Source organism: Sphaeramia orbicularis, chromosome 2 (genome assembly GCF_902148855.1).
Source record: "Sphaeramia orbicularis chromosome 2, fSphaOr1.1, whole genome shotgun sequence".
Classification (NCBI taxonomy): Eukaryota; Metazoa; Chordata; class Actinopteri; order Kurtiformes; family Apogonidae; genus Sphaeramia; species Sphaeramia orbicularis.
Window position 1 is genome coordinate 8,061,695 of NC_043958.1, and position 17,636 is coordinate 8,079,330.

General features: G+C 36.5%; 2 protein-coding genes across 2 annotated transcripts in view; both read right to left on the bottom strand.

Moving 5' to 3' along the window:
• trim25l (tripartite motif containing 25, like) overlaps positions 1 to 2,623 on the bottom strand; it is a 12,416-nt gene extending 9,793 nt beyond the window's left edge. The window contains exons 1-2 of the mRNA XM_030150500.1: positions 1,851 to 2,623; positions 772 to 867 (exon numbers count right to left, since the gene is read on the bottom strand). Of these exons, the coding sequence (XP_030006360.1) occupies positions 772 to 867; positions 1,851 to 2,477 (723 nt within the window). The 5' untranslated portion in view covers positions 2,478 to 2,623. The remainder of the gene's footprint in view (positions 1 to 771; positions 868 to 1,850) is intronic.
• Positions 2,624 to 10,112: 7,489 nt separating this feature from the next.
• On the bottom strand, positions 10,113 to 17,636 carry LOC115430503 (carboxypeptidase O-like). The gene is made up of 9 exons (XM_030150565.1): positions 17,518 to 17,636; positions 16,959 to 16,998; positions 14,327 to 14,428; positions 14,110 to 14,214; positions 13,870 to 13,986; positions 13,416 to 13,509; positions 12,987 to 13,189; positions 11,174 to 11,258; positions 10,113 to 10,988 (listed from the first exon to the last, which is right to left on the bottom strand). The coding sequence occupies exons 1-9, from the start codon at positions 17,586 to 17,588 to the stop codon at positions 10,714 to 10,716; spliced, it is 1,092 nt and encodes a 363-aa protein (XP_030006425.1). The 5' UTR covers positions 17,589 to 17,636; the 3' UTR covers positions 10,113 to 10,713.

Below are 17,636 nucleotides of genomic sequence, written 5' to 3' on the forward strand. Positions count from 1 at the left end.
AATCACATGTGTAGAAGAAACACTGTGATTTCAGAATCAGACTCCATTCTCTAAATTTAAAGCTGTGTCCAGTAATGAAAACAACATCAATACCTCTATTTTGTTACTTTCACAGCCATGGCTGTGAATAAATTCAGTGCATATTCCTGTAACTGTAACAACTCCTTATTCTAAACAATAATGATGCTTTTAAGCTATTCTTGAATACATGTACATCTCTGACATCACTTGGTTAGAATTACGAAAACATACTGGAGGTTGGTTTTATACAGAAAAACTCACCAAATATGTAACAAACAATAACTCATATTGTATGTAATATGTGAACCAAACCACAATCTTTTTCACAATCTTACCACAGAGCTTTTGTTTCTTTAACCCAATTTAAGTTTAGATGTGTATTACATTCTCCAGTGGCATGGTATTATGAATATGCAATGATGAAGAATCTTTATTATTTGTCAGTATATTGTACATGCAGACACCCAACACACACTGAAAGTGACCCTCTGTTTTTAACCTATCACTTGTTAAAGATGAACACACCACACACTTCCAACTGGGAGCAGTAGGCTGTTATGTCTGGTGCTCTGGGAGCAAATGGGGAGTTAAATGCTTTGCGCAAAGGCACATCATTCAACACTGTCTCTGCCAGTCTGTTCATATGTTATATTCATAAATATAGATGTTTTATTTTAACATTTTTAAATACCTCTCACTACATTTCATTACATTTTAGAGTTTACAGCTCATTTGCAGCTCTAGACCAACCTGTACAACGTCTATCATCTTCTTCATGTCTTTTAGCTCCTGTTCTCTGTCTTTCAGTCTTTGTGAATTCTCTGTCTGGATCTCTGACAGCACTTTCTACAGAGAAACATAAAGGACACATTGTGTTAATGCTCCGACAACCTCTGTCCATTTCACACACAAAACCACAAGGAAACAGCTATATATCTGATACAGCGTTAGAGGGTGGAGCGTCATGAGTGGAGTGGAATGTAGTTAGGAATGCCCTCAGCCTGGATGAAGCCACAGGGAGACACAAAAGCAGGAGCAGTTACAGCATGACAGAGGGTGACTCCTTTAACAGAAACATCTCACAGAACAATGGACAGTCTGCAGTGAGTGATGAGCTGTCTATATATAGTACTATATATAGACCTCTCTTCATATAAAACCTCTCTTTAAGCCAAAGTCATTTATTCGCTCTTGTATGTATGAATGTATAGATGTGTAAAACTCACATCTCAAGGCAAATTAATTCATCATGTTAGCGTCTTGGTACAAAAGAGAAACTCCTTTTCTCATTCCCCATCATTAATCTTTACAGCTATACCGTAAATAATTTACTCCAATTTAGTTCTTCAACACATACAATGTGTTGCTTTTGTTGATTGACATGCAGAGTTAGTGCAGACATGCTACACAGTGAAATGTCAGTTTATTAATAAAAAACATTTAGGCTAGAGGTTGAAATCAAGATGGGTATTAACCACAAACAACTACTTAGTTGACAATGCCTTGTAACTTTTGCCTCAACATAAGGAAACACACTTATTTTATTTGATCATTTAAATTGGCACCACAAAGATTAATATATATATATATCTCCATAAGAGTCTAAAGCCTACTACTACCATTATTTTTTCTAATGTTGTTGTTATAATTATGGTAGAAATTGGCAAAAATCCCTGTATTTTTTAATATTGAAATAGATATTGCAGAATGTCACTGTTTTCCCCAATATCATGCAGCCCTACCTACTTGGGTTTTGTAACTACATTTTAGTTTTAGATTGTGGAACAGTCCTAAGTTGTATTTTGGCAAGTATCAGTGTCCTTTCTCACCTGCTTCTCCAGTCGTTCAGCCTTTGTGGACACACTCTCATGTCCTTTGTGCTGGTTGCTGGTACACAGCCAGCAGATAAACACCTTACACTGTCGACAGAAGAACTCCTGCAGATACTTGTGCGAGGTGCAGATCTTCTCAGACAGATTGCCTGTAGGTGCAATCAGCTCATGCTGCTTCAGGGCCTTCTTGGTCTGGTGGGGCTTCAGGTGGGCCTCGCAGTATGAGCTCATACAGACAAGGCAGCTCTTGACTGCTGCCCGTTGTTTGTCTTTGCACATGTCACACGGCACGGCCGCAGAGGACAGCTTCCCTTTGGATTTGGATGAAGAACCAACACTTCTGGCACTCCGGACAGAATCACGTACATCACCTTTCAGGTTTCCTTTACGGAGCTGCTCCACAGCTTCAGCCAGCATGGTGTTCCTGGACAGGTTTGGTTTAGGGCAGAAGGTCTGACGGCACTGAGGGCAGCTGTAGATCCCCTTAGGGTCATCCTTGCTCCAGTAGTCTTTGATGCAGGCCATGCAGTAGCTGTGCCCACAGGGGATGGTGACTGGGTCATTGGGGAGGTCCAGACAAACGGGGCAGTTGAACTGCTCCTCTGTCCACAGTTTACCACTCATGTTTTCTCAGCCAGAAACTATGGGTCGAAGAAACAGGCAAGAAGCTGAAAACAGAGATGAAGAGATGGTTATCAACAGATTTAAAGAAATATTAAACAGAACAGGCACAGAGAAATATCCAGAGGTGTAGAGAAGACGGTTTTGTCTGGTTCACAGAAGGAAAAATACTGTATTTTTTCAGTTCAGATAAAAGCAGGCTTGTAAGACTGGGAGGAGCCAGAGCAACCGGGCAGGTCGAGCGGGGAAAACGGGTGTGAGCGGAAAACTGCTAAATGATATGTGGGTAGATGTGCAAATGGACAAATCACAATTTCTTAAGGAATAAGTACCAACTTAGAGGGTACAGGGTACAATAAACATATATATATATATATATATATATATATATATATATATATATATATATATATATATATATATATATTTTTTAAACTTTCATCAGATTATTTTGATATTAATTTACCACTTTTTGTGGGTCCATTCTCCAGTTCATTCTGTTTCAGGACCCTTTGTGCGCTCGTCACTCTCAGTGCAAAATTCAGGAAAGGAAGAGGAAGCAGAGAGATCTGACGCCACCACAAGGCCCACATCACACTCTCCTTCTGAGCATGTGGATGTTTCACTTTCCTATATCTCTCTAGGCATATGATTTCATCCTGAGCCTCTTCCACAGAGAAGCTTCTCTTCATCTTACCCCTTGGTCGTCACAGGAATTAAATAACAGCCAAGCTCCACAGTGACCTCTGTAAAGAGCAGTAAGAGAAAGGGAAGCATGTTTTTATGTACTTAAAAGAGTGCATGTATGGCTGTGTATGATAATATACTAAAGCAATTTCATCAGAACTTACAAGTTTCTAATATATAATATATATAATAAGGTCAAAGACACAAGAAACTACGGTGGCCCAGAGGTGCAACAGGCCAAAAAATTATCCGCTAGACGAAAAAAATTATCTACTACAAGAAAAAAAAGAGAACAGCCTAAAAAAAATTATCCAGTGGATGAAAAAATTATCTACTACAAGAAAAAAAAAGAACAGCCCAAAAAAATTATCCAGTATAAGAAAAAAAAAAGAGAACAGCCTAAAAAAATTATCCACTAGATGAAAAAAATTATCTACTACAAGAAAAAAAAGAGAACAGCCCAAAAAAATTATCCACTATAAGAAAAAAAAGAGAACAGCCTAAAAAAATTATCCACTAGATGAAAAAAATTATCTACTACAAGAAAAAAAAAAGAGAACAGCCTAAAAAAATTATCCACTAGATGAAAAAAAATTATCTACTTCAAGAAAAAAAAGAGAACAGCCTAAAAAAATTATCCACTATAAGAAAAAAAAGAAAACAGCCTAAAAAAATTATCCACTACATGAAAAAAATTACCTACTACAAGAAAAAAAAGAGAACAGCCTAAAAAAATTATCCACTAGATGAAAAAAATTATCTACTACAAGAAAAAAAAGAGAACAGCCCAAAAAAATTATCCACTGTAAGAAAAAAAAGAGAACAGCCTAAAATAAATTATCCACTAGATGAAAAAAAAATCCCCTATAAGAAAAAAAAGAGACCAGCCAAAAAAATTATCCACTTAAAGAAAAAAAAGAGAACAGGCAAAAAAAATTATCTACTAGCCCAAAAAATTATTCACTATAAGAAAAAAAAAAAAAAAAGAACAGGTGAAAAAATGTATCTACTATGAGAAAAAAAGAGAGCAGCCCAAAAAAATATCCACTATAAGAAAAAAAAAACATCATCCACCTTTTCAATTACGGGGGCGCTGTTTACCCGAAAGGTGCCTTGCTTTAAAATTACGACCACCACAAAAAAAAGGATAGGCTGAAAAATTTTAAGGCTTTCGGCTAATGTGGCTAATGCTAAGGAAGTACCCCACCGGAAGTGGAGGTCGTGCGCTAAAAAATAAAGTTATTTTAAAATATAGATATTTCCATTAATATAGTTTGCAAAGCAGTTAAATGATTAAATACGGTTCCAGTGTCTGCTCAAGGTTAGGCATGGGCGTTAAATGGTTAAGGTTAGGGTTAGGGTATGGTTGGGGTTAGTTTTCAGTGGTAAATGGCCCTTGTGTGCACTGTGTGAAGGTTCGTTGCTAAGCTAATGCGAAAAGTTGACAGCAACTTTGTGTTATTTTATTTTGAGAGGAGGAGAAGAGGAGCTTCCTGTGGAGCTCCACTATCATGGCATTGCCCATTTGTTTGCAGGTAGACCTCTCCTCCTCAACTCAAACGGCGTGACTTCACTAACACTAGATCAAGAAGGACATTTTGTGGAGATAAAGATGTGTGCCGTGGTACCGCAGTGCCTCGGCACCTGGCAACGAGCTGAGCTGTGGTACCGAGACATGGTACGCGGTGCCGTGCTGGGGTACCTGGCACCGAGCCGTGGTACCGCGGTACGTCGCGGCACCAGCCGAGGTGCCGCGGCACCAAGTGTCGGTGCCGCAATATGCACTTGCTGTCTCTCAAGAAATGGGCGATGCCATGATAGTGGAGCTCCACAGGAAGCTCCTCTTCTCCTCCTCTCAAAATAAAATAATTTTAGAACTTCTTGTAGCGAATATTCATCAAAAATGATATTGAATGTCAGGCAGTTGAACAATTCAACACCGTAATCACACAATTGTTTACTCGCACTGGTAGTTCACACAGTTGCCGTCAACTTTTCGCGTTAGCATTAGCTTAGCAACGAACCTTCACACAGTGCACACAAGGGCCATTTACCACTGAAAACTAACCCCAACCATACCCTAACCCTAACCTTAACCATTTAACGCCCATGCCTAACCTTGAGCAGACACTGGAACCGTATTTAATCATTAACTGCTTTGCAAACTATATTAATGGAAATATCTATATTTTAAAATAACTTTATTTTTTAGCGCACGACCTCCACTTCCGGTGGGGTACTTCCTTAGCATTAGCCACATTAGCCGAAAGCCTTAAAATTTTTCAGCCTATCCTTTTATTTTTTGTGGTGGCCTTAATTTTAAAGCAAGACACCTTTCGGGAAAACAGCACCCCCGTAATTGAAAAGGTGGATGATGTTTTTTTTTTTCTTATAGTGGATATTTTTTTGGGCTGCTCTCTCTTTTTTTTTCTCATAGTAGATAATTTTTTTCACCTGTTCTTTTTTTTTTTTTTTTTTCTCATAGTGAATAATTTTTTGGGCTAGTAGATAATTTTTTTTGCCTGTTCTCTGTTTTTTTCTTTTAGTGGATAATTTTTTTGGCTGGTCTCTTTTCTTTCTTATAGGGGATTTTTTTTTTTCATCTAGTGGATAATTTTTGGGGGGCTGTTCTCTTTTTTTTTCTTATAGTGGATAATTTTTTTAGGCTGTTCTCTTTTTTTCTTGCAGTAGATAATTTTTTTGTCTAGTGGATAATTTTTTTAGGCTGTTCTCTTTTTTTTCCTTATAGTGGATAATTTTTTTGGGCTGTTTTTCTCTTTTTTTTTTTCTTGTAGTAGATAATTTTTTTCATCTCGTGGATAATTTTTTTAGGCTGTTCTTTTTTTTCTTGTAGTAGATAAATTTTTTCATCTCGTGGATAATTTTTTTAGGCTGTTCTCTTTTTTTTTCTTGTAGTAGATAATTTTTTTCATCTAGTGGATAATTTTTTTAGGCTGTTCTCTTTTTTTTTTTCTTGTAGTAGATAATTTTTTTCGTCTAGTGGATAATTTTTTGGCCTGTTGCACCTCTGGGCCACCGTAAGAAACAGCAAGCACACACACATTTAATTAAAACAGCTTAATAAGCACAAAAATTAATGAAATGACAAGTTTTTTTTTTACATTTATATTATTTTACAAAATGCATGATTTTATTTTGCAATGGCTTTGAGATTTAAAAATGTGATTATACTGGGACTTAATGGGATATTTTTGTCCTGAATGACTCAAGAGGGTAGTAAATTTTAAATCTGATGCTGCCTAAAAAAATAGGCTAATAATGCACCAAAGTCATTATTTTGACAAATCTTTGACATATCCAAAACTGATTAAAAATACCTCAGGTTTCCAACATTTGTTATATGGCAAATGACTCACTTTTTGTGTATTTGTCATAAATTACAACAGTTACTTCAAGTAATCAAACTGACATTAAAGAGTTAAAGTCCTTGAAATCATTGAATATTTGGTAGTTTTGAGCAGGGCTGAAGTTCTTAAAAAGATTTATGCGGAAAAAAGCAGAAAACCATTAATCAGTAAAGTTTTTGTAGCAGTTTTTTGAAAGTGGACATTTCCATCCAGAATCACTCAAGAGAGCAGTAAATTAGACACCTGAGGCTTAATGGCACTGGACACTGGAAGACAAGAATCTAATTTCTGTTTGCTTTTGTGGCTTTGGAAACAGAAATTGCACATAGCAATGATATAAATTAAACAGACAAATCCTATTACTGAAATGTACAAAGAAATGACTGATAATGTCAGGTTCCAATAGAAGTTAGCCTGTCCAACCGCAAATGGAAAATGATGTGGAAATACCTACAAATGACTTTTCTGTTTTTATACAGGTGAATGGAGACAATTATGCTAAATAATTGCGGTCAGTTCACATAATTGCAAATATGGCATAAAGGCAATTACGCCGTAATTGTGACTGTCCTAGCTAATGCGAGCTTCTTGCTAAAATTAGTCCCAGAATAAATGTCTCTTACCTTAGGCCCCTTGTCAGAAAATTAACTGGACAACAACTTTTATTACAACATCCATTAGCATGTGTATTGTATCAAGACCAACCTGTTCAACTTTAATTAAATCGATCACATTAACATAAGGGAGGCAGCTGCAGAAATGTTCACAGACCTGTGCTATTTCAGTTTTGTGTTTGAATGTATATATTCATGGTATACTTTCATGTTTTTTTTTCTTGAAGAATCTGATATTGAGGATTTATATCCTATGCAAGAATGTGATGAATGTCAATTAATTTAATGTAAGAAGTTGCTTACTTTAGCTATTACTTTTAAGAGTTAATTGTGCGACACTCTTTACCAAATTCAGGCAATCTCTAAAAAAAAAAAATGCATGAAGTTGGACTACAGGCTACCACTGAGGAAGGGCATTTGTGATTAACCAAAGTGATTTAATGGAAAATATACAATTATGGCCTGTGTTTAGTGATCATTCCTGAGTTCTCCCATGGTCACTGCTGAAGCAACACTACACTATACAGTATTTCCTTCATAAACAATAATCAGCATTAGCAACAGCCCAATATCAACATTTAATGGCGCTATTAACTTTGTTTATTTTGGCCACCCACAGGCTATAACATCTACAAACAGGGATGCAGGCCCCAAGCTCATTTCCATTGTTATTGCATGAAACTGTTTCTGAATTGTAGTAAGTCCATTCACCATTAGAATACAAAACACTGGCAGCTGTGTAGCATGACAAACTCAGTCTTCACTGGTCTAAATGATGATGATGCACAGCAGACTCTTCCTCTGTCTCCTTTGTCAGAAGAGCAGCCAAATGATATTCCAACTCCAACCTGTGCTTCTATCAATAATACAAGAAGATTATGCAGCAGAAGGAGGAAGGAAAGCAACAGCTCCATCTTCATCCCTGAAGGAAATTGTCAGCTCTAATTGGGGAACTTTTGAAGGGATGCAAGCAAAAGCAAAACTTGTATGTGAAGAAACAGCTTTGCTAAGTTTGCTCTAGTTTCCCCCTACCCCCCCAGATGATGTGTAGAGTAACAGTGAGAGCTACATCAAAAAAAAAGAAAAAAAAAAATAGCTGCAACTGGCCATTACCTACAGTATGATTAAACATTGGGTTGTTAATAAGATTTATTTAATGCTTACAATGGTGTATTCATCTACTATTATTATTATTGAAGACCATGATGTTCATAAAGCAGATGTAGATATCATCCACATCAATAAAAAGCATCCAAATACATCATATATATTGTAAAACACTGGCAGGAACAATTTAGTTTCATTATGTTTTCATTACATTGCATACTTTAAGTACACTTCCCCCCTTTCTAACGCCAAACGTTTACTGCCAAATTCCTTATATCTGTCCCTAAAATAGAGTGTAATACCACTATATGGAACAATGACGTTCATTTCTATGTCGTTTCACGTCACTAACTGACAGACCAGGCCTTTATTACCAACACCTGTAGCTAATACAATCCCATGCTAGAACATTCACTAACAGTTAGCTTGTTGTGTACCAGAACTGTTCGCTTCTCACACTGTTATAACTGGGAAAAGGCCATTATTACTTACCTGTATCGTACTCATAAAAAAATGTACTGAACACCAACATATGTCCTAAAATAAAACATTTTAATGTTATAACTACACTCTGTAAATGTCTACCTCTTGGCTATTAACTGTAATCGAGCTGCGCATGCTCGAACAACAATTAAACAACCAATCAGTGTAATCTCTTCGTTTTCTTCTTCTGTTTTTCGTATTAACATGTACAGTTTTTTTTTTTTGTTTGTTTGTTTTTCATGCCGAGCTGGGCTGTTTGAGTTCAAGTAGCCATTAACCTCAAATTTCATCAACCATCAAATTTTTTGCATTTTATTTTTAGGACTTAGCTTTGTTAAATCTACCTACCTATGAACAGAAAGTGCAAAGTACTCTAAATTAGTTTAGCTTAGCACGAACACGCCAAACCAAATTTAACCTGAAGCATATTTACATGACAACGCCTTTATTTTACAAACTATAGGAGGAAAAAAAAAGTCATGGCTAGACTACGTTCACAATGTAAATGTAAATAAGACTCAAGCGACAACTTCAATTTATAAATGTAAGTGTAACTTTACACTAGGGGGCAGTGTTGCATCACTGTTATTAAAGTTTCTATGTGATCTTAAATGGCTTCTTTTTTACCTCCGCCAAGGAGGTTATGTTTTTGCCGGTGTTGGTTTGTCTGTCTGTTTGTCTGTCCGTGTGCAAGATAACTCAAAAAGCTATGGACGGATTTCAATGAAAATTTCAGGAAATGTTGATACTAGCACAAGGAACAAATGATTAAATTTTGGTGGCGATGGGGGGGGGGGGGGGGGGGGGGGGGTGACACTGCCTTGGCGGAGGTCTGCGCTGTCCGAGTGCTTCTAGTTTTTCCTGTTTTGACATGTTTCAGGAAAGTATGCACAAATTGCATTATTTTCACATGAAGATGTCTTAACTGAAAGCAAAAGAAAATCAGCCCGGAAAAGCACAGAGGTGAATATTTGCACATTCTGCACACATACTCTTTGATCCATTTAGATACTTAATCCCCTTCTACTGTTATGCAAACCTGACCAATCTACGACATGTCAAACCATAAATGCTACTGGACATAAAGTATTTTTTACCAAAAAAAAAAAAAAAATATATATATATATATATATAAAAAAAGTAGTTTTGCACTTCGTCTACTTATGTCCAAGACTTGACTATAGAGTGATTTGACTGAAATTGACACAACAGCTGCGACTGTGTTTCACTTTTGCAAAAACACATCTGCAAATGAGAACAGGGCTAAATTTTAGCAGCATGAAGTATAATTTGCAGTACACCCTAAATGTAATGTCCTCACATGTATGTGAATGTCTCAGGAGGTTCAGATGTGGTCTTGCTTCCCTCCTCCAGGTTGGACGTGGACAAGATGGGACCAGTTTCCTCCTGAGGAGCAGCTCTTCCTGCCTCTGGCTGGTCTGAGACAACAAGGTTTCCAGCCTTTCAACAACACGGCTACAGACAATGACAGTCAGACTCCTTGAATTTGAGAAGACACCTCTCCTCCAGTCATAACACTTGCTTTAACAGTGGTCAGTTTACATGTTTTCCCCCTCAGACATCACACTGTACGTCACATTTTGCGTTACGGTATTCAGACCTGAAAAAATGCTACAAACATGAGTGATATGTTTCTACCAAGTGTGTTAAATTCAATAAATAAGCTTTATTAATGTTAAACGATGTACAGATTATGACAAAAATAGTCTGAAAGTATTTTATTTCTTTTAGATAAGTTGTTGTTGCTGTTTAGTAGCAGGTAATGTGTGTTACATAATGAGACCTTAAAATATTTCAATATATCAACTTTGGACTTGATCAGAAAATTCAGATAAATATGAACAAATAAAGATGAAATAGCTGAGAGTATAAATATGTTGCATGCTTAAGCATATTTTACAACCATGCCTTCAAAATTAGAACTGTGTTTGCTTAGGTTAGTTAGGTTTTTGACATTTTTTACACTATCACTGTGCTGGTGACAAACACAGCCATCATGGTGGTCCACAGTGTTGCAGCCACAGTGGCCGCTGTGCCTGTCGGCTTGATAAACTCTTTATCGTGGACGTGGGTGATGATGTGCAGGGCTCCGCTGTAGGCCTCCTCGCAGGCCGGCTGGATCTGGTCCTCTGGAAGTTTGAAGCCATATGTCCCATCGTCTCTCAGCTCGAAGGTGAAAGCAAATGGGATCCCCTGTAGTCGAGCCCAGTCTCTGGATGAGCCAGAGTTGGCATCTGTGGAAAAGATCAGAACTTAAACTGTCCTGCTCTTATTTCAGGGTCATATCCACCTTTTCCACTCTTCACAGTGTACTGAAATCTTAAGTTATATTGAAGCAATGCAAGAATATACAGATTAGTTGTAAAAAAAAAACAAAATACAACCATTGTAGATCAAGTTCAATTCTTTGTGTACTTACATAATACATCTGGTGATGTTCCTACTGTATATTGCTTCCCATGGACCTTCTTAATGGCCTCTGCAGCAGCCAAACCCACCTCCATCTAATGAACCAAACACAAGTCAGTGTTACATTGACAATTAAAGCATTTAGCCAAACATACATTTTACAGTGTTGTACTGTTCTTCTGTCATTAAATATCTATGCAATAGTTTTACAGAATTAAATGTGCTGAAGACATTATTCCCTGGTGGAGTCTGTACAGTAGGGCTTACAAAGACAGGAAATGCAAATGACTGTACAGAGCTTCTTCTACCCTGACAGGATTTGACACCCCACCACCAACGCTAGATGTCTGGCCAAATGAGCAGAAAATACAGCTGTCATGCACATGTGCACATGTGATCGCATACTTGTGAGTTATGATACCCTCTTTGAACTGGTGTAAGAGGTGCTTTTGCATCCTGTCAGAATATTAAGATGTGTCAAAGATGATGTGTGGAGTGCAGAAACACATCCAAAACCTGAATGAAACAGATTTACATTAATATAAACATAAGAAATGGAGAGTTCAAAGTTGACTACATTATACTATTCAGATTTTCTTTTCACTTGTTGTTCCATGTAGGATTAAGACATGCAAGATTTATTCAAAATATACTAAGGGGTTCATGCTTTTTTGGTTAAACAGTTGTACCTACTGTATATGCACAGTGCAGACTGCAATAGAGAAATAAACATTGCAGCATATGTGAGATACTTCACCTCAGGGCTTTGGCAAACACAGTTTCCTCAGATTCATATATCACCTGCTAAAGTCTAATATGTCTGTGCACCAGTCCAAGCCAATGAGTGATGCTCTGCTTTAAATGGCTTAGCAGAGTTGGCCAGCCTCCGACAGCTTGAGTTGTGCTAAAGCTGGAGAAACGAATGGACATAATCCTGTTTTGCATAATTCTCTCTAGAAGATTGCTCCTGTGGGTTATTACCTGCATCACCCTTTCCAGGAACAACAAACAACCCCTGGCTCTCCACTATCAGGGTTTCACAGCTTTATCAAGTCATCTCTTCTGTAAAATTTTAGCAGATGGAGACTCATTGACTGATGGAGTGTTTCTTTCTTTTTTTTTTTTAATGATGTTTATGGGGCTTTTGCTGTGCATCGTCACTATTTGTCAAAAATAGATCCAAATCAACATGAGTGTGTACTTCAGTATCTTTGGCCTCTTTGACTATGTAGTTTGCATGAGCTCAGTTTCTATGACAATGTGTAGAGTGTTGTCTCTATTAATGCAAATGCATTCAGTGATAATTATAATCAGGCTGCAAAGATTCCAGGGGTGGATACAGAAAAATATTCATCTGCATATTGTATATTCACTGACAGTGTGAAAAGTACATAATTATTCATCAGTGGAAGAAATGGCCTTCCATTTCCACAGCATGCTGATTTTAAGTAGTGGTAGGAATTCATATTGCACAGGCTGATTTTATTGCACATATTTACTTTGAAAATTTTCCAGACATGTTAACGAGACACAAAAATTTCCCAACCTTTTATGCTTCTTCACAAAGTAATGGTTGTTTAAGTAACGAAAAGCTACTCACTGTATCAGTTGCAGCTGAAACATTATTACTGCAGTATTTAACCAGTGGAAGGATTTACTTTTTACTTTTTTTTTGATAGACAGAGGATAAATAATTATTGTTAATGTTTATTATTATTATTATTATTATTATTATTATTATTGCTGTTGATATTGTGTAAAATACTTTGTGGGTTCTGTAAAATGTGTACAAGATCTATAGTTGTGTTTTTATGTTTATGTACCAGCTCGTTCTCATTGGGGGCGATGACATTCGGGTGTCCGTATGGGATGAGGAGCAGCTGGCCATAGGAGTGGATGGTGAGGAAACACAGGATCTCATCAGCTCGTTTTCCTACAAAGTTAGTAACGGCCTGTGCTTCCGGCTCTGACACAGCAGACTTCCCCGGGTAGATGTTGGAGCAGCAGTCAAATGATATCCCCACAGCTGAGCAATGAGAGTCCAATGTTAATAGCAGTGCCTCTTTTATAGGGTTTCCTAAATATCAGAAGTTTTAGCTGAAAGTAATGTTAATTTTGGGCTTAGAAAGGATGAATTGTACAATGAGATCCTCTGGAGCATCTTTATCAAACAACAATACTAGAGGTCTCTTGGTGCAAAGTCAGGGAGATTTGTAATTGAAACCTTTAATGAAAATCATTAGAAGACTTACTGCCCCAGTTGGCGTAGAAATTGCGATTAAGGTCGGTGCCTAAACATTCACAGCCTTCAGGTCCTGGTGTTCTGTTCTTCCTCCATAGTCGGGTCTAAACAGGTAAAAAAGGTTTATGAATTGGATTAGTTGGTCCTGATCACCACACTTCAGCAAATTACCAGCAAATAGCATTTTTTAAAAAAAGTTTGTTTAGGGCTTAAATGCTGTATTTGATTGATTTTTACATTGCAATTTGTATTCATCTTTAGCTGTTTATCCATTTTAGTTGTGCTCGAGGCATGTTGAGCCCCAGAAACCAATTTATTCCCTGATTGAATTTTAGCTTATTTAAAGAATGTATTGCTCAAGGACTCTCATTCCTTCATATCCTGTTCATTCATGGAAATAGGGCGTTTCTCAGAAACCTTGAGGTAAGTGGAATTAAATGTTATCCATCAGTTTGAGCACTGACCGAGTTGTCCGTCCAGGAGTAAATGTAGCCGTCCACGTTGAGGACAGGGGTGACGTAGAAGTCCATGTTCTTCATCATCTGTTCCATTTTGGGGTCTGTTTTGTATGTCTGCAGCAACTGGTTTTGAGGTAGAAAGCAAGTATTTAATCATCAGCCTGAGTCTGGCTGACATATGGGTTCATATTAATTCAGTTCCTCCACACATTGAGTAATTATAAAGTTCCATTTCCTGTCTTTTACCTGATTGATAAAGTACTGACAGAAGGCTGGGGCGATCCACTCCCTGGCATGTATCCCACAGTCCATCCAGATAGCTTTCTTAGCTGATGCAGATTTAGAGCCAATCTGGAAGACACACAAACAACATCAGGAGACTGCAGGACCCTCCACGTTCAGACTAACATGTGACCTGAGGGTGTCATTTTATTACTTTACAGTTTACAGCATGCCATATTACCTTGAGCAGGCTAATGGTCCTGTTCTCGTAGGTCTTTCCATAGTCCACTTTGGTGACGACGTCAGGGTTTTCCTTCACAATCTGATCCATCCAGTTGGTGATCTGCATGATTGAGCATTTTGGTTTTACAGTATCAGCAGCAGTTAAAATATTAAAGTATTATAGTAAGTAAACTGGTTTGGTCCATCATACTGATATGTTATTTTATGTGTAACATTCGATCATTCCAGTTTTATATGAAGGGAGACCAGATAAAGATGAGGGTTCATTACATGATTAATGGGAGGAGAACAAAGAAAATTACCAAGTTCTGATACACTAATCTATTACCAGTTTTGTGACTGTTTCTGCTCTTTGATGTTTTGCTGAGATATTGGATGTTTTCAACATTTCTTAACCCTCTGAGACCCGGCAATGATTTGTTTGTCCTGATTGTTTCACAGCTTAAAAAAAAAACACTGTCCACTGAAAAGGATATTCCATTAGAAAATAAATAAATACAAAATATATCTGAAAAAAAAACTGTTACATTATGCGGTTTCCAATCAAGAGAATTTTTTTAAAAATTATTTTTAGATTATTATTAACTCCAGCCCCAAAGAATTAATCTACAGGCCCTGATGAAATAAAGGCTTTTTACAATTTTTCCAAACAAATGAGTACCTGGATTTTTGTCTTTTTTCTATTTTTCATGCCCTCTCCATGACCACCTCCGGTTTGTCTAAAACCAGTATACCAGTAGCTCCCTGTGAAATACTTTTTTTTTTTTGTCTTTCAAGACAATTATTTACTGTAAAAAAGTCAAACGTTTTACTATCCTGGGTCTCAGGAGGTTAAAGAGCCAAAATCACTTTTTTGTTTAGCTGTTAATTTGCTACATAGATGTGACTTTAGAGTCAACAATGCTACCTTAGGAGCTGTTCCACTGGTTTAATCTTTAACCATATGTGTTGTATTTTAAGAACTTGTCATATTATCTATTGTGTAAATTATTGATCTTCAAAGTAATCTAAAAGTAGAGTACAAGCAGGGTAAAAAAGTTCAATATTTCTCTCTGAAAAGTAGTGGAAGTAACATTAAAAGTTACAGAACACCATATGGACAAAACTCTTAAAAGTCAAGGGGCTGTGCTACAAAGCAATACTAGGAAATGTTATAATATAATTTTATATTGCAATAAATATTGTACTAAATGTTTTTTTTTTGTTTTATTTCATCTTTAGTTGTATTTTTATTTTTGCATTGTCATCTGGACTTACAAAATGCTTCAGAATGCATCAGCAACTGTTTTAAATGTTCCACTTCTAAATTTCTGAAATTTTTCTACAATTTCATCAAAAATAATCAATTTCAACCAGTACCTGTCTGTTTTTTTCATCTCTCATTCAGGAAGAAAAATCAACATTTAAACTTAAAAAGAAATACTGACTTGGCATTTACTGTTATAATTACTGACCACGATAAGTGACATGAACATTAACACTAATATTGTGATAATATTTCAAATTAAAGGGACTGGGAAGTTTTTCAAGTGGTAGGTGTCATGTATCCCAGTATTTTTGTCCATAAAACGTAGCTTAACTTCATACTAAATCATAGAAAGTAAAATGCATATGTACACATGAAAAAACTAAAACTTCTGAGGGAAATCTAACTGGAACAACATGGAATAAATATGGATAAAAACTTCATATTCACTTATTCTTATAGTAATAATAATAATAATAGTTTTATTTATATAGCACCTTTAAAAACAAAGTTTACAAAGTGCTTTGACAGACAAAGCAGAGGGCACAACAGCAGGATACAAGAAGCAAGTAAAAACACTAAAACAGAAGCAACACAATAAGAGAGATGTGTACAACAAATGCAAAAACATGACACCTCAAATAAATTAAGTGAATCAGAGTAAAGAGGGCAGAGATAACATAACATAATGCTGTCAAATCAATGCAAAAATGAAGAAATGAGATAAAACATCATGTATGAGAATAAAAATTAATAATCAAACAGGATAAAAATCAAATTTTAAAAAATTTAAATTAAAATTTAAGAAGGGACAGACATCACATAAAAGCAAGTCTATAAAAATGTGTTTTAAGAAGTGATTTAAAAGATGTCACTGATTCCGCAAGCCTTATCTCCTTGAGCAGGCTGTTCCAAAGTTGAGGGGCCCTGATGGAAAAGGCCCAGTCACCTTTCAACTTAAGCCTCGACTTTGGAACAGCTAGGAGCCCTCTGCCCAAGGCTCTAAGGCTGCGTACTGGCTCGTAGTCAACTAGCATCTCATCTATATAGCTAGGGACCAGGCCCATTCGGGCTTTAAAAGTGATCAGTAAAATCTTAAAATCAATTCTAAAACACACAGGAAGCCAATGGAGGGATGCCAGGATATGGGTGATGTGATGTCGCCTGTTAAAACCAGTGAGAAGCCTAGAAGCCTTCTTATGCTAATTAAGTGCATATCACTTTCAATAATCATTTAAATCATGAATAAATTCTACAAAGTAACTGATAATTAGAAATACCAATGACTGATTATGACCTCAGTGGAGTTTGTTGGTTGGAAATGATTTGTTATATTTGATAAAATATAATATTTAATAGTATATGTGTGGTTATTGGTTGTTACCTCCCCCATGGGATGGTACTTGAAGTAGTCATACTCCACTCTGTTGGATCACAAAGAAAAAAAGACATATAAGGAACTTTCAGAGAACATGCAAATGTCTGGCAATGTAAGTCTCACTACATTTTAGAATATTATATTTTATATTATATGTAGTTTTTAGCTGATTATAGCAGATATTTGTTGTTTTTTTATTACACAAGTTGCTGCTGTGACTTAACATTTGATCTGTACAAAGAAATAATACAATGATACATAAGAAATGTAATGTGTAAGATGTTTAGATTTTGATGATATTTGGTCTAACAATATTTACTAAAATAACAGTGATAGGACTTGTAAGTCACACAGTTATGGAATATGGAATAAAAAATGGAATATCTTGACACCCACGAGCACTAAAAAGACATTATATGTTTCAAACTGGTTAATACTAGTCTTCACTAAAAACAATGCTAACAGACTCCTCAAAATTTCAGGTCCTTTCTGAGTTTGCTTTCTGTGAGTCACCACAGACACTAAATTCTCCTTAAACTCAAGTCTTTTTGAGGATGAAACTCACCTCTGTGTCATTTCTGCTGAAAGCTGAGCTGAAAGCAGCAGCAAAAGGCTCAGTCCCACTGATGTAACCATGGTCACTTTGTGAAGGTAAAACCCCTTGTTTGCTTTGGTCTGCTACTG

What these genes read in the sequence shown, in the direction of transcription:
- LOC115430503 (XM_030150565.1), bottom strand. Translation starts at nt 17,588, where the DNA reads ATGGTTACATCAGTGGGACTGAGCCTTTTGCTGCTGCTTTCAGCTCAG. An exon ending in AGTACCATCCCATGGGGGAG is followed by an intron (nt 14,429 to 16,958) that starts GTAACAACCAAT and finishes TCAATCATGCAG; the next exon opens with ATCACCAACTGGATGGATCA. An exon ending in CCCCCAATGAGAACGAGCTG is followed by an intron (nt 11,259 to 12,986) that starts GTACATAAACAT and finishes TTGGTTCATTAG; the next exon opens with ATGGAGGTGGGTTTGGCTGC.